Below are 22,370 nucleotides of genomic sequence, written 5' to 3'. Positions count from 1 at the left end.
CAGCATGGCCAGCAAGTGCTAGAAGAGGACTAGTGTGGTCTGGCTCTGGTCTTCACTTCTTCACTACACCCCCCCCCCATTGATAAGGTGCCTTATGCCAGGCAAACAGCCAGTGAATAGGGGAACCTGATATCCCCATTCCCAGACCACGATGTTCTCAGGGCATTTGGAATATTTAGCACTGCTCTTTGGGAGGCAAGGGCTTGTCCTATCTTCCCCCCTATTCTGGAGACACTAGTTTTTAAATGCCTTTATTTCATTTTCTGTTATTCATCGTCTTTAAAACTTCCTCTGTAGCCACACAAAAAAAGAAAAGTCCCAATAGACAGCGTCTTGAAGATGCCCGCAACAGCTTCAAGGCTGTCCACATTGCTTTAGAAGAATTGACAAAGAGCCCTTTTCCTGATGTTAAAATGTTTCCTATGTGCTCATAATTCCCAATTTCCTAAAGTCCCTGAAGACTGTGAGGTGAACTCATTCCCACTTTACAGATGAGGAAAGTAAAGAAGGGTCATTTGCACCGTGCCACACAGTGACTGCATCTCTGTGTCACAACAGCTGCGGGCCCCAAGTCCCATGTGACACTGGATGGCCAGCATCCTCGCTCCAGCTGGGACCATGACCTGCCTTCCCCTGGCCAGGGGCGAGGACATTCACTACACATAGTTTCTGGATGGTTCCTTAAAAATGATAGGCCTTAAAAAAAGAAAAAGAAAAAAATGATAGGCTTTTTTTTTTTTTGCTTTTCCTTTTTTCTTTATCAAGAACATTCCGCAACCAGATTCGTTTTGTGCTATTCCAGATTCGTTTTGTGCTATTAGTCGATGGCTCTTCTCTGGCTACTCCACACATCTGCCTGACTTCCCCCACACGCAGCCATCTGTTGCTTTCCTACCACCAATAAAGTGAGCTTGGCTCCTTATTAGCATCCGTCAGGGGAGAAGTGGTCTTAGGGGCGGGTGACCATGGTGGTCCCACAGGAAGCCCAGCTCACTTATTCCCCACCTAAGCAATCATGACTTCAGCATGCACTTCAAATCCAGGGCTCTGTGCACTTCCACTGAGGGTACGGCTCCATCCCCTCATAGCCGACTTTAATTCTTAAGCAAGAAATGTCTTCTCTACAGGGTATGTTCCTACAAAGCCATTTCAAGAAAAACAAAGTAAAGACTTTTCTTTTTAAAAATTTATCAAGTGACCCCATATAACCTTCAGAGTGGAAATAGCTTCTGCAAGCCTTTGGGCAAAGGGAGGGGGAACATTAGAAGTGTCTCAGTTTCTTGACGACATTGAGGTCCAGGTATTCATCCAGAAAGCTGTTTGCAATCCCCAGGGCTCCCAGGACTGTCAGCAAGGCCAGACACCCCAGACTCAGCCGGAAACCGGTGATCCTGCAGGACAGACATGTGGCAGAGAGGTGATAACCAGCTGCAGGGACGAAGGGAGGTGTCCTGAGATAGGCTGGACCTCTATGCTTTTGCCATTTGGAAATCTTGATTCATCACATAAGTTGAAGAGGATGCCTAGCCACAGAGGTTAATTGACTCCTTTGAACATTCAAAGGATAATCAAGACTGGGCAGGATCGTTTGCTTTGCAACTTTTTGGAGATAGTGCACAATTCTTGCAAGAATTTAAAGTATGGCGGCCATGAGCGCACAACCAGGGCATAGTTTGCACTTGAGGCTCCCGTCTCACACCTGGCTGTGCATGGCACACAGGCCACTCATGCCATCGCGGCCTTCGGGAACATGCACACACCTAAGTCAGACTCCATCCTGCTACTCTTTGCCTAAACACCCAATTTGTAGGTTCTCCTTACCTTTTCTTAGCTGCTTCTGAATATCCCCAGAAATACTGGTGACGAGCGTATATGTACACCAGACCGAGACAAGTAGCAAAAACTAGAGAGAAAATAGAGAAGACACGGAATATGATGGCGGGCTCTCAAAATGCATGAAAACAGAAAATGCTTGCAGAACATGCACGTGTCCTGAATACCCAAACAGCTCCAACAATTCAATCGTGAAAAGAAAACAACTTAATTCTTTTAATGGGCAAAATATTTGAATAGATAATTAATGCAGAAAGATGAGCAATGGACCCATAAGCACACGAGAGTTTTTTCAACATTATTTAACTGCAGTCAGTATTGGCAAACTGCATCTTAAGACCACGATGAGGGCAGCCCCGGTGGCCCAGTGACTTAGCACCGCCTTCAGCCCGGGGTGTGATCCTGGAGACCCAGGATCGAGTCCCATGTCAGGATTCCTGCATGGAGCCTGCTTCTCCCTCTGCCTGTCTCTCTCTCTCTCTCTCTCTCTCTCTCTCTCTCTCTCTCTCTCTCTCTCCGTGTCTGTTGTAAATAAATAAATAAAATCTTTAAAAAAAAAAAAAAGACCACAACGAGATGACACCACTGCATACCCCCTGCAATGGCTAAAATTTAGACAGACCAACAACACAAAATTTTGGCAGTGTTGGAATGCCCATATGTTATTAGGGGGAATGCAAAATAGTACAGCCACTCGGGGAAAAGTTCTGGTAGTTTCTGATGGAGCTAAGCATACTTTTGACCCGGCAATCCCATGCCTACCTATTTACCCAAAAGAAATGAAAGCATGAGTCCATAATAAGACTTGTACAGAACGTCCATTGCAGCTTTATTCATAATGGGAAAAATGGAAAGAGCCCGCAAACCTACCAACAGGAGAGTGGATGACCAAACTGAGATAATCATCCTACAGGACAGCGCTCGGCAATGAAAAGACATGGGCACTTGCAACAACATGGTGAGTCTCAACATCTTGCTGAGTGAATACGGCGTTGCCCAAGAGTACATACTGTATGATTCCAACTATGTAAAGTTCTAGAACGGGCAAAACTAAACTGTGATGAAAAAGACCAGAATAGTGTTTGCCCCTGAAGGTGTCTGGCAAGCAGGGGCATAAGAAGACTTTCTAGGGGCATCTGGGTGGCTCAGTCGGTTAAGCAACCAGCTCTTGGTTTCGGCTCAGGCCATGATCTCAAGGTCACAAGGTCGAGCCCCATATTGAACTCCACACTCAGCACGTCTAATGACTTATCTCTTTCCCTGGGCTCCTTCCCCTATTTGCTTGCTCTCACTCTCCCAAATAAATAAATATAGAAAAAAAAACGTAAAAAAACAAAACCCCTTCCTGAGATCCTGAGCAGGGTGCACGTTCGAAACACCCCGTCTAATGGCTTAACTCCCACGAAGCCAATGAGACCTCTTCAGGCCAATTAACAGGTAACTTAATTTTTCATGGGAAAGAATGGAAAATTATGACAAAAAATCCTTTTCTGACGGTTGGAGCCGCCTTATTCAGCCCATCACAGTGAAATCCAGAGGGTCAAATAGCAGAGCCGGAGCCCCATCCTCAAAGGCACTTTTCTGATTAGCTGTAAAAGGCCGCCTCGCCTGACAAGGAACAACAGTCTCCGTTCATGCCCTCAGGGAACAAAAACATGAGCTGGACTAGAGTTAGGCAGTCTCTCTCTGAAGGACATTTCATCTGAGATCCCTCAGTTGACAGTAAAAATTACACGAAGACAAGGATGGGGCTGCCTTTGAAAGCAGCAGGACTGGGGTTTATTGAAATCGTAGCAACCAGTCGTCAGAGGTGAGGTAAGTCAGAAAGCAAGAGAGACTGAATTTGTCCAACTAGGGTAGCTGGGGCTGCTCCGCCCCCCTGTTGAAGAAGGGGGGACGCCTTCCGCTCACCGAGGATATCCCCAGCCAAACAGAAGGTAGAGGCCTACAGAGTTGCAAACTCAAGAGAAGGTGCGTGTGTTATTGGGAAGACGCTTACAGACCCTGCCTGTACTTGAGAGCCAATTTTCTCCTACACTCAAGAAAGTTAAGGTGGACAAATGACTTACCCCGTGATTTACTTTCCTCCCCTGTAAAGTACGCATTAATTATAGAACCTACCTCATAAGAAGGTTTTTAGTCTTATATACCCGATATGGTGGAGAGGTTCAAAAATCTAAAACATGGGGATCCCTGGGTGGCTCAGTGGTTTGGTGCCTGCCTTTGGCCCAGGGCGCAGTCCTGGAGTCCCGGGATCGAGTCCCGCGTCAGGCTCCCTGCATGGAGCCTGCTTCTCCCTCCTCCTGTGTCTCTGCCTCTCTCTCTCTATGTCTATCATAAATAAATAAATCTTTAAAACAAAATCTAAAACATGACCTGGCACATAATGAATGTTCAATAAATAACAGCTGTGATAATTAGAGTGAATTGTTGCAGATAAACCAGAACGAAGGTATCAGATTTGAAGACAGAGCTCATGTCATTTCCATCCAGGAAGGCCCAGCATACAGTTTGTTCCAAGTTTTTGGTTTTTTTTGTTTTTTGTTTGATTACTGAATTAAATTGAAGTGAAGCCAAAGTTAGCTTACCTGCGGAGCAGTACTCTTTGATGCACACAAACATAGATTTTTTTTTAAGATTTTATTCATTCATTCATGAGAGACAGAGAAAGAGAGAGGCAGAGACACAGGCAGAGGGAGAAGCAGGCTCCATGCAGGGAGCCTGATGCAGGACTCGATCCCAGGACCCTGGGATCATGACCTGAGCCAAAGGCAGTTGCTTAACCACTTAGCCACCCAGGCACCCATGGATAATTTCGTTTAAAACAATTTCTGGGATCAGTACATGTATGGCTGCACATCTGTTCTTTCAGGGTTCTAAGAACCACAGTCATTATTAGAACAGAGTGGACCGTATTTTTAAATTACCTTGATTGGGCAGCCCGGGTGGCTCAGTGGTTTAGCACCACCTTCAGCCCAGAGCATGATCCTGGAGACCCAGGATCAAGTCCCACATCAAGTTCCCTGCATGGAGCCTGCTTCTCCCTCTGCCTGTGTCTCTGCCTCTCTCTCTCTCTCTCTCTCTCTCTCTCTCTCTCTCTCTCTCATGAATAAATAAATAAAATCTTTAAAAAAAAAGAATAAAAATAAATAAATTACCTTGATTGAAATACCATCCAGCCATCCACAATGCAACCAGAAATATGGGGTAAAACTCCACACAGTTTTGTCTGCAGGAAAAAATAAAGACACGGGTTATTTTATGAGAAAACTATACACCAAAGTAGTATGCTTTCATCTGGAGGCAAATGCCCAACCTCTTCTTATAAAAATAATATAAGAATTACATAAAAACTTAGTGTCTTTTCATGTCGAAGGAGTCTTCCAAGATAAGACTCAAAAATTGTTTCAACCTAGATCAGGGCCAAGAATCACTCTCTTCCACGTGAGCCGCCAGTGGTGGTAGGAATGAATTCAAGCTCTTTTCCAAAACACAGATCTTGAGATGGCCCTGATTCTAACCCTAAAATGCCTTGCATGTCTTCTCTAAAGAACCCAGAAAGGAACACGGTTTATATTAATAGGCTTTCTTCCCCAAAATTCTTACATATTCATTGCCTTCCACTTGAGTTCCTCAGCGGTTAAAAAAAAAATGGTTTTAGGTGATTCCCCTAAAATCTCCAGAAGTAAACGAGTATTTTTTCATCCCCGTTTTATGGAGGAAAAAACTAAGTCCTGAGAGCACAAGCTGAGTGATGCCTTGCAGAGAATCAAAGGTACTAGGTCCCCACCAGATTCCAAAGCTCTGTCCTAACAGCAAGTCAAATTGCCTCTATTCATAGAAGACTTGGACGGAAAATTTGATTCTATTTTAAGCAAAATGGAATCGTTCTCTGGGAACTGTAATTCATCTGCACCTAGCAAAGGGAAAAAAGACGAATTATATTCATCCCTCCCATGCTACACCCCTAAGTGGTCTTGGTTAGGTTGGCTGTGCTCCTTGCTGACAATATTACAACCGGAAAGAACCTTAATGTAACTTGTAATGAGGTCTCGAGCTGATCCTGGCGGAAGCCGCATAGTGCATAGAATCAGAAATGATTCCACATTCTTCCTTAAAGCTTGATTAACTTAAGGTTACGAGGCAGTTGGCCCAGAAATAGTTGATACTGGTTCTTGAAGAGCTGTATCTTCTAGTCGAGGTCACCATGAGTGGCTTTCTTTTCTTAATTAAAAAATTTAAAAAGAAAATAATAATAATAATAATAATAATAAATAAATAAAAATAAAAATAAAAAAATTAAAAAGTTGTTCTGTTTTGCTTTTTGCCACCACGATGGCGACACAGGTAGGCTCCTGAACTTCCTCCTCCCATGGAGACACTGATTCTACAACCACACACAGAGCAGTTCCCTCCGAAAGAAATCTCAAACCAGCTGAGTGACTCCTACAGTTTAGGCAAGGAGAAAACCACCACACTGAAGGTCACTCTCTCTCCCCCTGGCACAGCATCACACCGTCAGGCAGGAGTCCTCAACTTCCAGCTTCTCCCTGAGGACCACGCATAGCACTCCAGCTCTTAAGATTTCCAGTTGAGGGCTGGGCTCCCGAGAACCTAGCTCCCAAAGCTAATGGGGCTTGCATCCACAGGATTTGGGGGAGGACTCTAGTAGGACAGCTGCACATTCCCTCCCTTGAAATGCTAGCCGGAAGGGGCTGCTTCCAGGTGCATAATCAGTGGGGCCCCAGGAAGGAAGGGGGGTGGGTTGCTGAGGTCCTGGGTGTGAGCAGAGGTGGTTAGAAGCCATTGAGATTCAAGCAAGGGTGTGAACATCATTGCGTTTGTGCTCCCTGAGGGCAGAGCCTGGAATATTGGGGCAGTTCGGCTCCCAAGAAATGAGTCCCTTTGTCCCCTCGAAGCAGCTGGCCATCGCTGGCCGCACCCTGACCTCAGGTCTTAGCTGTGCTCATTATACTTTTCTTCTGGCCCCACTTTTGCTGACCTAGGCCCTCCGAAATGAGGTTTTGTCCACTTAACATCATCTCTCGGAGCCTGGGCATACCCCTCCGATGGCCAGCCCGGGGCCAGCTGTCCGCAGATGGTCTTCTCCTGGTTGCCTGCTGAGAATACCATGATTGCTTGGCCTTGAAATACCTCGCATCCCATTCTACAAGTTCCTTACAGCCTCTTCACCCCTTCTGGCCTGCGACCGGGTCTTTCTGCAGCCACAGCTAAATGGTCCGTGCCTGGACGTGCCCCAGGACTGTTCACAGCGAGTGAACGTTGTTTAACTCAAGGGGACCAGGCTCTGAAGATCTGTTCTTTAACAGTCCTCTCAACGACTAATTACATCAACGAGAAAACTACAATGAAAATAATTTCTAGTCTCTTTTGGACACGGAGGCAGATACAGCCTGTCCTCGTACTATAGGCGATCCTCGGGAAAAGTCTCCAAATGCAACAGGAAACAGCTGGCAGTGGCTGTGCCCATTTCCCTTCGTGTGGGAAGAGAGTGTAGAGCTGCTTATGACCCCCGAGGGACTGTCCCCTTTCCTGCATGTCCACACCGCGGTTAGAGACCTCTTTGCTCAATAATCCTGTGCTCTTTTTTTTTTTTCCTGTGCTCTTTTGATATTGAAGTTTCCCATAAAATGATTAGGGAGCAGCTTTTCCTTTGCTATAGGCAGATGTTACGACATGCCTTGAATTCTACCCAGGGGCAAATAACAGAATCTGCTAGAAAGACAGTCGGGGGACCGATCACCCTGGACTGAGCAGGATTTCAGAACATGGGACTCTTTCAATTTTATAACCAGGACGGTCCCAGATAACTTGTCTTGGTCTGCCTGGAGCTGAGGGTTTCCTGGCACATGGAACTTTGAGTACTAAGACCAGGAAAGCCCAGGGCCAACTGGAAAGAGCCGGTCACCATAAAGGATGACCTAAAGGAGCCTACGGAGATGGAGTAATTAAAGCTGCTGAAATGTCTCATGGGTCATCCCCAGTTCCAAGGGAGCCCGGCGGTGGGGCCATGGCAGTGTCCCCCTCGGGCCTGAGGGCTGGCAGGAGTGAGGGCAGTCCCGAACTAAGTACCGACTGATCCTGTCTTCCTCATTAACTATGCTGCTAAGTTCACCTCATTTTGGAAAAAAGGATCAAGTTTTGGCCTGACAGCCAAATTTAGCAGCTCCTAAACCACTAGTCTCCAAATGTGTATAGTTCTGATGGTTGCATAACCTCATTAAGAACAACAACAGCAACACACTTCCTATTGTGTGTAGCCGAAGCGGCTAGCTGAGCACAAAGATGGTGTGAAGTTGGCGCTGTGGGGTAGCGGCCCAGCCAGGGACTAGATTCCTGGCCTCCCAGGATTCGGGTGGGGCTATTTCTTGCCAATGGAAAGAGAAAGTAAATCCTGTCGCTTCTGAGCCACATGATTAAGGAGCTGATGTGCCAAGGTCCCTCCTCCCCACCCCACACATACATTGGTTGAGGGGAGAGAGCTCTGAGGACATGGATGGGGACAGACCCCTTAGATGGACGGAGCATAGGCCTCTACATGGCCACATGGAAGGCCACTCAACCAGGAACACCCATGTGGGGTCCTGTGTGAACAGGATGTAACCTTGCACTGTGTTAAGCCACTGGGAACATGGGGTTGATTCATTAGCGCCGCTAATACAAACTGGAAGAGAATATCATATACATCGTAAAACACACAAAATAGAAATTAAAGGAAGAGATTTTAAGAGCAAATATAAAAAGAAGCTCCAAAATCTCCTCACCCTCCCAGCAGATTCCTCAGCGCACCCTCAGCATGCACACGTCACTTGGGACACCTCTGACCTCAAACACTTCTGAATAGCTCTGCTCTTTGGAGGAGCTCTAATAAACACACCACAGGAAACTGTGTGCAGCAATCCTGTTCAGAGAAAAATCTGAACCAGGTACCAGATGGAAAAACCCGATTAGCTAGAGTGAATTTCGAATGGTGTAACATGGTTAAAAAAATAAAAACAAAAAAATAAAAAAGTAAAAACAGACAAGGTGAGCTAAAGGAGGCTTCTTAGGTTTTCCTCTCTCAAGTTTTCGTTTGCTCCTTGGTGGCTCGTTGGGAAGCAGGGGGCTGCACACCGCCCTGAGTAGCTTTGCTCTATTAACAGATGACCCCGCCTCAGTCTGCTGGCTTTTAACCCTGGAGAGTCTTTTCAATTATTTACACTGGCTGAGGGTCAGAGCAACAGGTTAATATGTTCAGAAAAGGCTCGGCGATGAAAGCCGTGGAAGTTAATCTTTCTATATAGATTTGTAACTATCTAAATTGCTCCTTGTCAAGCGACCCTTGTGTGGGAACACCAGAGAGCAGTTGCCTGTGATGTCAGGAGGGCAGGAGTCAAACCCCCAATTCAGGGATGCTGCTGATAAGCAACGGGATGAGCAGATAAGGGAGGGAGGCTTGCACCTCATCCACGTTGCTGCCGCTTCTCATCCCCCCACCACCTGAGACTTGCCCAGCTCGTGTAACAGAGCTATTTGGTGGTGGCATGACTGACTGTGGGTGGCCCTCAAAATTCATATGTTGAGGGACGCCTGAGTGGCTCAGTGGTTGAGCATCTGGCTTCAGCTCAGGGCATGATCCCAGAGTCCCAGGATTGGGTCTCACATCGGGCTCCCCTCGAGGAGCCTGCTTCTCCCTCTGCCTGTGTCTCTGCCTCTCTCTGTGTGTCTCTCATGAATAAATAAATAAAAATCTTTTTTAAACAATTTTCATATGTTGAAGGCCTAACCTCCAGTATGGCTGTATGTGGAGTGAGAAAGCAATTAAGGTAAAAGAGGTCAGAAGGGTGGGACTCTGATCTAATGGGATTGGTATCCCTATAAGAAGAGACACCAGAGAGTCCTTTGACACCCACCAGCCTCACTCTGCCCACCCCCTTCTCTGTCCTGGCGTGCACACACCAAGGAAAGGACAAGTGAGGATGTACCAAGAAGGCGGCCATCTGCAAGCCAAAAGAAGAGAGCCCTCATCAGAAATCCAAGCAGCCAGAACCTTGATCTCAGATCAAGATCGTGATCTTCCAGCCTCCAGAAGTGTGAGCAAACAAATGTCAGTTGTTTAAGCCACTCAGTCTGTGGTGTTTTGTTACAGCAGCTGAGCTGACCGATACAGATGGTTTGTGCAGGAGGATGCTACAGTTTGAAGAGCTCATCATTCAGAGTCATTCTCTCTCCTCAGGGACCTCCAGCCCTTTCTAACTCAGTGGGTAAGTACATCTTAGGCTTTCAGCTGATTTTAAGACGGATGCACTTGTCAGAAAAATGGGGATATGTCCACTCTATTTTATTTAACTTATTTGTACTTACTACAGAAGTAGGTGACCCATATCACTTAGAAGCTCAGTGTTGCAGAATTCCTGAATTGTGAATTTTCCCTTCTCCATAGTTTTTAGACATACATTAGAGCCACTAGTTTTAACCTCTAAATTTCAGGATTTGAATTCAAAATGACTATAAAAAGTAAGTGAAATAGCAAAAAAAATAATAATAATAATAATAATAATAATACAGCTATCGTTGAGTAAGAAGAGGGTAATATTTCTCAAGAGTACTCAGATTCATAATAATTGGGCTTACTTGTGACAGGCTGATTCTGGAACAGGAACTGAATAATTCAATATTAAGCAAGTAGGGGTGCTCAAAGAACTAAGTAAGAGGAAATTCTTCTTCTTACCCAGCTCTAACAAAACCATCGTTGGGACACTACACATATTTCTAGGCTTCAGGTTTAGAAATAATATGAAAAATCTTAGTCTAAAGAGAACCACCAAGATTTTTTAATGCGGGGGGGGGGGCTGAAGAATTATTACTACCTAGCCTCAAAATACAGAAGATGAAAGGTACTTAATAATGGTCCCCAACTGTATAAAAGAGTGGGGTCATTAGCAGCTATTCTTCTCTTCTGGTGAGAACAGAATCAGAGGGAATATACTTAAATTGCAACAAGATCAAGGTATTACTTGGATCTACTTTTTAGATTTATAAAAGCCTTCAATCTAAAGGAATCAAGGTACCCAAATTAGACTAGATAGAAATTTCTAAGCTTAGCAATAACATGAAGGAATGGCCCTTGTTGAAACTACACTTACTTTGTTCACAAGTTTAAATTGTATTCTGGCAAAAGACTGCAAAACTCTAGAGAGTCCTCTCTCAGGCCCTCCCTGTAGGAAGGGAAGAGGACCTGAATGGGGAAGAGGCCCTGGGCTGGTAACATGGGTAAAGTGGGTGCCATAATAATCACCTTGGCTTGGCAAATGAATATCCAACCTGAGGTGAGCTTGAGACAGGAAATAGGTACTTCCGTGGTGGTCAGAGGGACCTAAGAAGTGATTGGTAGATGTCGGTTCCCACTTAGAGATAGGATCAGTCCTAACACCACGCTTCTTGGCCATACTTAGGGCAAAGCAGTGGGGGGGGAGAAAAAGAGTAGGGAAAAGACAGCATTTCTGATATAGCCAAGGTCATAAGACCTTCAAGGGAAGCTGAAGGACTCAATGCTTTGGTCTAGGAGAGTCAGGAAAAAAAGTCATTTCCTCTCAGGGACTTGCAGAGTTCAACAGAGCCTACCCTTGAAGACAAGAATAGCCGAGTAGGCTTTGGAATGACCCGGGTATCCCAGGGGATGCTGCCTTAACTGCCTCTGGTAAGGTCAAAATAGCTTCACTAGCAATGAATTCAATCTGAATTGGCCTAATTTACCTAAACCTTATAGCCCAAGGCAAAGATCTGGGCTAGTGCTATGGAACATCTAAGAAGGAATTCAGGGAAGTGAGTAGGACCATCCCCACTCACCCTTCAGAGAGAACCCAGGACAATTACTAAACTACCGTGCCCTGGAAGATGTTTTGTGACTCCTCACTCCCTCTGCCCTGATTATTGGCCATTATTTTTTGATCCCTCTCTCTTCTACCATTATTAATCAAACACAACAAACAAAACACTTCTAACAAGGATATTAGGTTTGTATACATTTTTTTTTAAAACAGCAACTTAAGAGAAATATTTCAAATCGGTGTTCGGCTGTATACGAGAAGGGAGAGGGGCACCTCGGTGGCTCATTTAAGGTTGAGTGTCTGACTCGTGGTTTCAGCTTAGGTCTTCATCTCAGGATCGTGAGATCGAGCCCCACAACAGTCTCCGCTCTCAGCATGGAGTCTGCTTGGGATTCTTTCCCCCTCCCTCCTCTTCTCCCTCTGCTATGCCTCCCCTCCAACCCCTCCTCCCCGTACTCAATCTCTCTCAAATGAATAAATAAATAAATCTTTTTTAAAAAGAGACGGAGAAGAAAGACAGCAATAACTTGAAAAAAATCAAATTTGTAGAAAGTATAAGAACAAACCAGAAGCGGCCCAAGGATTGCATAGGCTGGAAGCCCAACCTTCCCCAATGGAAAGTTCTCAGATGACGGAAGATAAGGTGAGAAGATGTGGAATTTCCTCCTGTGATTATTTTTATAAATAGTACAGCATCTCCCAGACTTCCAGCATTAATATATCAGTGTCAAAATTTTAGCGTCTCCATATAGCATCTTACTATTTTTCTATAAATCAATTATATTTTTTTACTTAAATTACGGAGAATGAAATTTTATGAGTAGAAAAAGAATATCACTTTCTAAATAAAGGATAAGTATAAATCCCATGAGAACAAAATTTGCCAAGTTCTCATGAGATGCTGCTGATTGCTAAAGGCTCGGCGCATGAGACCCTCCCTCTGTCAAACAGGAGAATGGATGTTCAAGAGGTGTTGAGAACACATCACGAGGACTCCCTGCAAAATGTGACAGATTGAACCCATGTTTATTTCTTCTTCCTCCTAGAGCCTCACTAAAATGCCAGGAAAGGGGAAAAAGTAGATATAAAGTCATCAAGAACAAAGAGTGGGAGCAGACATGGCAGAGGAAGAGAGGTATCAGCAAATTTCTGAAGATGGACAGCACTCAGAGGTCTATTGTCTAGAGAACCCAAGACAGAGAATCTCAGGGGAGTCCAGGAGCAATGGAGGGTAGGGATAAAATTCTGTGCTGAAACCTGAGCTAACCCACATACTGTATAGTAGAAGAACCTTCCTTCCCTCACCCACCACACTGTCTGGTTTCTAGAAGTGAGACCTAGTATACCCACCCATCCTCCTCCTTCATCCCATACTTGCCTGCCCCCACAGGGGGCTTATGGGGTTTCCTTAGAGAAACAAATGGTCCCAGAAAGATAACCTACAGATACTGGCATTTGGGGCTCTCCGAAAGAAAGCTGCTGCTGATCAATCACCCTCTCGGGAAGCTGCCCACTCAGTAAGCCCCACCCATGCACACAGAGCTTCCAATTCATTTGCTGATGCTCTTTATTAAATTTGCACAGACAGCCAATCAAGAACCACTTGACATTTGAGTAAAGCTTCTAAGATCTCCTTTGCACAGGTCTCTTTGCTGGACCCTTATCTTCTTGACTTCTAAGGCTGGGTCAGTCTTTGCCCCTCTTCTCTCCTTTACCTACACCCACTCCCTTAAAGAATTCTTAAAAAAAATTTTTTTTAAAGATTTTGTCCACTCTCATGGTTCTAAATTATCTTTGTGTGCCAATGACTCTTGAATTTATATTTCCAGCTTAGATCTCTCTGCTGAAATGCAGATTCATATGTCCACCTGCCTGGGTCTCTCCACTCAGATACATAAACAATGTACTGCGTAGTTTACAAGGAAAGAGGAAATGATCTGAGTAGCTGGTGAACGACCATGCTTACAGCCCCTCCTTAGCTGTACCGTAAGTCACGTCTCAGACACATGTCACAAGGAACCTCCTGGTCTTCCCCCCCAAACTGCTTCTCCTGTTGCCTTCTCTCTCTGTTGTCTCTTGGGATGCTCGGGCCAAAACCCTGAGGTCGTTCTTGATGCTTCTCACACTCCAGGAAATTCGCTTGGCTCTACTCTCCAAACATATCCAGAATCTGACCATTTCTCCCACCTCCCTGGTTTAAGGTAGCCTCCTAACCCGAATTCTCTGCTTCGACTAATGCCTCCATATAGACTGTTCTCAGCAAAGCAGACCAAATGATCATTTTAGAACATAGGATCGTGTATTCCTCTGCTCAAAAGCTTATAATGCCTTTCTGTTTGACTCACAGAAAAGCCAAAGTCCTTACAACAGCCTTTAAGGCCTTACGTGATCCATCCGTTACCTTTCTGACTTTACCTCCCGCCACTTCCTGTCAGGTCCTTTCAGCCAGGCTGACCTCTTTGCTAACCCACCAGGCACATTCCCACTTGGGGTCTTTGCAATAATTATTCCTTTCGCCTCCAGAGTGTTTACTCTGCATGTTTGCATGGCTAACTCTACCTGCTTCAAGCCTTTGCTCAAGTGTCACCTTCTCAGTGGCATCTACACTGACCACCCTAAATAGTAACCTGCCCCAACTTACCCCCCAGTAACCCACCCCAAAAAGCTCCTTACAATGTTCTCCTTTTTCTTTTATTCCTTAACCCTTACCACCTCTCTCATAATATAGTATTTTCTTAGGATGTTATCTATTTACTTTCTGTCTTCTATACCTAATATTTCTATAAGGTAAACTTCAAGAGGGCAAGGATCTTTGTCTAATTTTTCACTGATATATCCCAAACTGCTGGAAGAGCACTGGCTATACAGAGGTGCTCAATAAATATTTAATGGGAAAATAATAAATAAAAGTGAAAGACAAAAGCTAAAACAGACAAATCAGAAGGAACTTGGAAAAAACAGAAATGATACAAGAAGTCAAAAAATATATTATCATTAAAATCCTCAAATATAAGAGAATAAATTGCATCCATAAAACAGAAAAGGAATAATTTGATAGCAGCAATAACTAAAGAGCAACCAAAGAATAAAAATTAATTCTTAGAAGTTAAAACTGATGTCTGAATTCTTTTAAAGATTAGTAAACAGAAGTTCAAGAAATTTCCCAGAAAGAACAACAGTCCAAGAAGATGAAAAAACAAAGATAAAAGAAAACTAGATGACCAATTTGGGGGTCAATATACAACTAATATAGGTTTTAAGAATAAAGGAACAGAGAAAACAGAGAAGAGGTAATTCAGGGAAAAGGATTATTTTTTAAAAGTTCTAGAACAGAAAGACATGAGTTGTCAGGCTATAAAAAAGCCTTATCTAAGGTTCAGCATAGTGAAGACAGATGCCTCTAAACAAGTACAGCACCATACTATCTTTGGACATTGGGGTGAGGGGAAGATCCTAAAGCTTCCACAGTTTCCAAAGAATCAGGAATTAGAATGGCATTGAACATCATGACCATATCAATGAAAACTATAAAATAACAAAAGAATATTTCCAAAAATCTGAGCGTAAGGATTTTTAACGTAGAAATACATGTCTAACCAAGCCTACAATCAGCTGTGAGGCAGAATAAAAGCATATATAGAAATATAAAGTCTCAAAATTGACCAACTATTTACCCTCTCTCAGGAAACTTCTGCAGGGTATGTTCCACCAACATGAGAGAAAATCAATAGATAGGAAATAGAAAATATAGGAAAGCAGGCAATCCAAATCAGGAGAATATTAAAGAAAAAATTCCTAGGATGATGAGAAGTCCCAAAATGACAGCATATAGCAGATTTAAAAAGCATCCTCCAGATTGGAGCAGAAAGATGGAGGATTCAAGCAGAGATTATCCAAGACAAAAACCAATGGTATTACTAGATTAATGTATTTGAATGTATTAAGACAAGATTTTCAGTCCTGTTAAAGATTTGAGGATGAAACTAAGCAAACAAACAAACAAAAAGGCAATCATTAACCCCAGGTAAAACAAAAAATTCACGGGAAGATGAAATCATAGTATACTATCTGACTCAGCTTTGAACATTACTTAAGTAATAACAATAATATAAGCATTGGTTATTGGTTTAACTCAACAAAGTGATGTAACTATACTGGAAGGTGGAGGTAAGGAAAAGAGGAAGTGGAGAGACTTGAAATTCTTTATTCCATAAAAGGAAGCTAATCAATAATGTCTAAAATTTATGAATTAATAAATAGCAGTGAAATCATAATGGTTAGAAACATGGAAGTAAATACCAAAAGTAGTAGTCAGAAGGGTGCCAGTGATTGTCTCTGGAGATGGATTGGCAGTAAGGAGAGTTATTTGTTGCTTTCGAGCTTGTAATCTCACTTTACTTTCAGACCATATACATATGTTATGCTAATAAAAAATAAATACTGGAGTGTGGAACATACTGGCACCAAACCAATGCCTTCCACTCGACATAATCATGAAGATTCAAAGACAATTAAAGTGGAAATGAGTTTCTCACCACATGGTCCGATGTTACTGATAATCATATCCTGGGCATAAAGTTTCAATCAAGGAAGAGATCAAGCTCTGGAGATGTGCTGTACAGCACCACCTCTACAAACAATAATGTTTTATACATTCCAATTTTTTAAGAGGGTATATCTCCTATTACATGTTCTTACCTCAATAAAATTTTGTTGCAAAAATCATCTTTATGCACCTCTTAAAATTCTCCCTTCTATACCAGTGTATTCATCCCACACTTTCAAGCCTACGGAATAGTCTATGTGATTCTTGTGGAAGCAGAGAGATGGACAAGAGAACAATGCTACAGCTCAAGGATCATGACTTGCCCAAAATGACTCAAGATGTAATAAAAAGCTGAAGAATCTAATTATCACGAAAGAAATCAAAATCCACAGTTTAAAATTTTTTACACAAAGAAAACATCAGTTCAGATCATTTTACAGACAAATTCTAACAACTTTAAAGGAACACACTCTCCCAATCTTATTAAAATTATCTCAGAAAATAATTCTCTAACTCATTCAATGAGACTAGTAGAATCTTGATATCAGAGTGAGACAAAGATCATATAAGAAAGGAAAATTATGGGCCAACGTCACTCATAGATGAAAAATCCCAAAGTATTAACAAAAGAACTGAGTGACACATAAATGGTGACACATGTAATGTTTCTAAAAGCACTTATTTGGGGGATGAAATACAAAGGGAGCCCTAGCATCTGCAGCAGCCAAATTCATGGTGTTTATGGTGGAACATTCTGTGTGGATCTGAAAAGACAAGATGATCAAAATCACTATACGTATGTGTGAAATGGAAAGCTTTCTCATTCTTACAGGTTGGAGATTTTAGGACATGGTTCATGGACAGAGGATAACACTGACCCATCTCTGTTTCAAGTGGAAAGGAAAAATAAAGATGGAAAATTGATGTCATAGCTAATCCGGCTGGAGGCTATTGAACTCTCAGCGTACAGTTAACCAAACTGCCATGCTTAGTCGTGGATAGCAGTCTTTCTTAAGATCCCAGCCTTTTCTGGATGCTTCAGGCATCATGACGAGGGGCTTGGCTGTGAAGGGTGGTTTGTTATAATGGGATACATTCTCTGCGCGTCTTTCCCGATCAGAGTTCTCTATACGTGGGAGGCCTGGATCCCTCAAGGGTGGGGGAAGCGTTACTTACTGTGCACGGAACATCCTCTCAAACTCTGGTGACCCAGAAACGGCCGGGGGCGTAACTTTGTATTTTAATCTTGCCTTTCCTACGTGTAAAGCAAAATAACCTGCAAGTATAGAGGGATTAACAATTAGAACGTGGCATTAGAATGTGGCACATCACTATTCATTAGGAAAACACAAATTTATTTTTTTTAAGATTTTATTCATTTATTCATAGATAGAGAGAGAGAGGGAGAGGGAGAAGCAGGCTCCATGCAGGGAGCCCGACATGGGACTCAATCTCAGGTCTCCAGGATCAAACCGCAGCCAAACTGCTGCGCCACTGGGGCTGCCCAGGAAAACACAAATGTAAAGCACAATTAGATACCACTACATACCTAGCAAAACGTTTAAGATTAAAAAGACGAATCATATCAGCTAAAAAAGAGAAATAAGGCTATAACGGCAGCCAGAATTCTCATGCACTCTGGTGGAATGTAAGATGGTACAATCACTTTAGGAAACCACCTAGAAAGGATTTTTTAGTTAGACATACGTAGACCACATAGCCAGTCGCTCCAATCCTAGTTATCTCTCCAAGAGAAATTAAATCATGTGTCCACACAAAAATGTCTGCACAAACATACACAGCAGCTTTATTCATAACAACCAAAAATCAGGAACGCCTCTGCAATGGTTAATTTTATTGTGTCTACAAGCTAGGCCATGGCACCCAGCTGTCTGGTCAAACGCCAGTCTAGATGTTTCTGTGAAAATATTTATTGGATGTGATTAACATTTATATCAGCAGACTCTGAGTACAAAGCAGATTACCCTCCCTGGTGTGGGTGGGCCTCATCCAATCAGTTGAAGGCCTGAAGAGAAAAGACTGCGGTTCCCCCAAAGAGAATGGAAGCCGGACTCCACCCTGCCTTCAAGCTCAATGCTGCAACACCGGGGGATCCCTGGGTGGCTCAGCGGTTTGGTGCCTGCCTTCGGCCCAGGGCATGATCCTGGAGACCCGGGTTCAAGTCCCACATCAGGCTTCCTGCATGGAGCCTGCTTCTCCCTCTGCCTCTCTCTCTCTCTCTCTCTCTCTCTCTCTCTCTGTCTCTCATGAATAAATAATAAAAAATCAAAAAATTTAAAAAAAATGCTGCAACACCGACTCTTGATAGACTGGCCAGCCTTCCAGCCCAGCCTGTAAATTTTCAGAGTTGCTAGCCCCCACAGTGCCATGAACCAATTTTTTAGACAAATCCCTCTGTGTGTGTGTGTGAGAGAGAGAGTGTGTGTCTATCGTATTGGTTCTGCTTCTCTGGAGAACCCTAACACCAATGGGTTAGGGTGGATCAACCAGTTAATGGGTAAACATATCATGGTATTGCGACATATCCATCCAATAGAATACTATTAGAGCATATAAAGGAATGAACTGTTGACGCAGGAAACAACCTGCGTGACCCTCAAGCCTATTACGTCGAGCAAAAGCAGCAAGATCGGGATCCCTGGGTGGCGCAGCGGTTTGGCGCCTGCCTTTGGCCCAGGGCGCGATCCTGGAGACCCGGGATCGAATCCCACGTCGGGCTCCTGGTGCATGGAGCCTGCTTCTCCCTCTGCCTGTGTCTCTGCCTCTCTCTCTCTCTCTCTCTGTATGACTATCATAAATAAATAAATAAAATAAATAAATAAATAAATAAGCAGCAAGATCAGGAGAGACTAGTGCTGCGTAGTTTCACTTATACAAACGTCTCAAAAATGAACCCACAGCGACATAAAGCGGACCCGCGGCTCCCTAGAGATGACAAGAGCAAGGAGGGACGGTCACAAGAAAACTTTAGGGGATGATGCCTCCCCGTCGGACTCAGTTTCCCTACTTTAAAACGACTATGACTTTGTTCTCCGTCATTGGCCACGTTTGTTGCACAGACCTCCCGAGCCCAGCGCCGGAGTCCCTCGCATCCGATGACCAGGCCTGGAAAACCTCATTGCATTTCAGACCCACGCTTGCCTCCTCGGTCAGGTGTTCTCACCTCCTGTCCTTATCACCCCCTTTTTCTCTTACCCCATAATTAGCTCTGGGGTCTATTATTTCCCTTCGGATGATTTCTGCCCGTTTCAGTTCCTTACCAGTTGCCTCCACACTATTCTGGTCTCCCTTATTCCGGTACCTCCAGATCCGCTTCCTACTTGCTAATGTCTCAGAACCAGTTTCCCACTGGGTGTGATGCATTTCCTCCGGAGGGATCTCCCGGGTCAGGGGCCACAGACACACCGTGTCCACCACTGGGACCCCGTGATGAGGGTGCAAGGGCTCCTTTACCTTCCCTGGAGAGCCTCTGTTTCCTTTCCCGCCTTCACAGTCGCCTAGAAACTGCCTGGCCATATTCAGCTTTTGCTTGGCCTGTCTTTCCCCTTTCCTTCACTTGTCCAGAGGGGCATGTGTGGGCCGGGGCGAGTGACCCAAGGCCCCCCACCCCCCATGCCCCCCAGTCTCCCCGGCCACAACTCGGCTCCTGCACCAGGGAAGGGGGGGCACCGCTCAGGGAGGCGGCAGCTTCTGTCCATGCAGGAACAGCCGAGGGTGGGGACTGACCATGCAGGGCACCAACCCCGGGCCAGGCCCCTGGGGGCATCCTCACCCAGTGTCCTGCCTAACCCTGTCTGAGGGGGACATCGAAGGCCAGGCTAAGTGGCCGAACTGGACAGATACAAGATACAGGTCACAACCTGACCTGCCCCTACCGTGGTTCACGGTGGCCCCTCCACAGACCCCAGGCATCTGCCGAAGCAGTCGACTCTGGTCCTCAGTGTCAACGAGTTATGCCACTTATGTCTCCTCTCTCTCTCTCTCTCTCTCTCTGTCTGTCTCCCCCCCCCCCCCATCAGTAAATGTTCCATGCCTACCGCTGTTAAAAAGGAGACAACAGGCCCCAAACGGAGTCATTGGCCCTAGGCCGATGTCACCAAAGCGAGACTAAATACCTCACTTAATTACCATTCCCCCCACCCCAGGGGAGTCTCAGGGCCGCCAATCTGCATCCACCTGCTTGGCGCTAGAGAGCCCACCTCCCCACTACCCCCCTGCAGCCCCTGCGAGCAGGTGGCCTTTGCACAAGCAGCCGCCTTCCCGGGCAGCTTCCTGCCCTGCCCGCTTCTCACTGCACAAGTCCTACATTTCGTTCGGCTCTCGGGGCTCCTTTCTATGTGTTTCATGGGACGCTGCACAAAGCCGGGAAGATCTTTAAAATGGGCTCAGTTGGGGATGCCTGGTGGGGGTGGGGGTGGGGGGGCTCAGCAGTGGAGCATCTGCTTTGGGCTCAGGGCATGACCCTGGAGTCCCGGGATCCAGTCCCACATCAGCTCCCCTGCATGGAGCCTGCTTCTCCCTCTGCCTGTCTCTCTCTCTCTCTCTCTCTCTCTCTCTCTCTCTCTCTCTGTCAGGAATAAATAAAATCTTTTAAAAATAATAAGATCAAATGGACTGAGTTGAATCACCCATGGCAGGGCAGGCTGGATCTCCTCTCGTCTCCACCCACCCCTGCCCACCCCCACCTGACCTCTGGCCAGTCCCCACTGTCCCCTGCATCCCCGCAGCAAGCAGAGCCTGCTGAGCACCCCGGGGGTGTGCAAACCGCTCCTGTGCTCCCTGGGGCACCAGGAGGGCCCCAGCTGTGAGCCCCTGGGTCAGCATCGGGGTGCTGGAGACCTGAGTGCTGCTTTGGTGGGCGGCAAACACCCTGCTCCAGTCTAGAAAAGGCTGGGAGTGCAACCACTGAACATGTGTCTTTGTCGGTACAGTGTTCTCGTAGATTCACAGCACAGCTTAGGCCAGGTGCCCATGGTGGGCACAGGCCTGGGCCTCCCCCACCCCCCGCCCGGCTGCTTCAGAACAACAACGACCCAGGCATGGGTGGCTCCGAGGCTTGCTCACCGGTGGCCAGGCCCTTTGCCCCCATCTAGCGTGTTAAGGTGACATCATGGATAAGGTGAGGAGCACTGGGCAAGTGTGCCCCCGTGGAGTGAACGCCCTTGACACAGCGAGCACCGCACATGCCAACCCCCCAGGGGGAGGTGCTTTAAAACTTGGATTGGTCGCCCAACCTGAAGCTCCAGTTTCCCCAAACCTGCTGATCAAAAAAAAACAAAAAAAAAAAACAAAAAAAAAACCCTGCTGATCCTGCCTGCCCAAGCTGGTTTCCTTAATAAGAAGCATTCACTGAAAGATCAGGGTTCACGGAATCACAAGCACGGTCCAGGCAGGTGCAAGGTCTCTTGGAACACTCCCACTTCCTACTTACAGCCGCTCCCCTCAGCTTAGCCAGTGCATTTCTTTCTTTAAAAAAAAAAAAAAAAGATTTTACTAATTTATTCACGAAAGACACAGAGAGAGAGAGGCAGAGACCCAGGCAGAGGGAGAAGCAGGCCCCATGCAGGGAGCGCGTTGCAGGACTGGATCCGGGAGCCCGGGGTCACGCCCTGGGCCGAGGCAGCCCCTGAGCCCCCCCCCCCCCCCCCCGGGCTAGTGCATTGGTCAGGCTCGTTGGCTCTGGGGGCCGTGGGTTGTGCCACAGACCGGGCAGCGTCCCTGCGTCCTGGGGGCCTCGGCCTCCGCTCTGAGGGCAGCGCTCCCTGGAGTGTTCCAGAGCCGAGGCCCCAGAGCGGAGGCCCGCGGAGCCGGGGCACCAGGCGGGGGAACTCACAGGCCAGACCCCCCCCCCCCCCCCCGCACACACACACACGCGCACGCGCACCGGCCCCTACTTTGTTGACAGGCGGACAGGACCGAAGCCGCAGCCAGCAGGACCGAGCGCGCCGGCATCCTGCGCGGACCGTCCTGGCTCGACGGCGACGGCGGTGGCGGGCGGACTTCCTGGCACCGGGCAGCCCGAGGAGGGCGGGGAGCCCGAGGAGCCAGCTGCCGCCGCGACCTTTGCTCTGGAGCAGGAGTCCCAGGGCGGGTGGCTCCGGGGCTGCCCGTCCGGATCCGCATCTGGCCGAGCCCCGCAA

The 22,370-nt window shown here is 46.0% G+C and overlaps 1 protein-coding gene across 3 annotated transcripts; it reads right to left on the bottom strand.

The window, feature by feature from the left end:
- Positions 1–255: 255 nt before the first annotated feature.
- MGST2 (microsomal glutathione S-transferase 2) lies at positions 256–22,356 on the bottom strand. Of its 3 annotated transcripts, XM_055317034.1 has the most exons (6): positions 22,125–22,220; positions 21,662–21,696; positions 17,386–17,485; positions 4,992–5,062; positions 1,822–1,903; positions 256–1,391 (listed from the first exon to the last, which is right to left on the bottom strand). In XM_055317034.1, the coding sequence occupies exons 3-6, from the start codon at positions 17,397–17,399 to the stop codon at positions 1,262–1,264; spliced, it is 297 nt and encodes a 98-aa protein (XP_055173009.1). In that variant the 5' UTR covers positions 17,400–17,485; positions 21,662–21,696; positions 22,125–22,220; the 3' UTR covers positions 256–1,261. The 3 variants fall into 3 exon arrangements, with proteins under 3 accessions (XP_055173009.1, XP_055173007.1, XP_055173008.1); XM_055317032.1 differs by lacking the exon at positions 21,662–21,696 and having other exon boundaries at positions 22,125–22,345; XM_055317033.1 differs by lacking the exons at positions 256–1,391; positions 1,822–1,903; positions 4,992–5,062; positions 21,662–21,696 and adding an exon at positions 16,878–16,973 and having other exon boundaries at positions 22,125–22,356.
- Between the last annotated feature and the right edge of the window lie 14 nt (positions 22,357–22,370).

Source organism: Nyctereutes procyonoides, unplaced genomic scaffold, assembly GCF_905146905.1.
Source record: "Nyctereutes procyonoides isolate TBG_1078 unplaced genomic scaffold, NYPRO_anot_genome, whole genome shotgun sequence".
Lineage (NCBI taxonomy): Eukaryota > Metazoa > Chordata > Mammalia > Carnivora > Canidae > Nyctereutes > Nyctereutes procyonoides.
The sequence above is the reverse complement of the archived record's forward strand: the minus strand, read 5'-3'. Positions and strand labels throughout refer to the sequence as shown.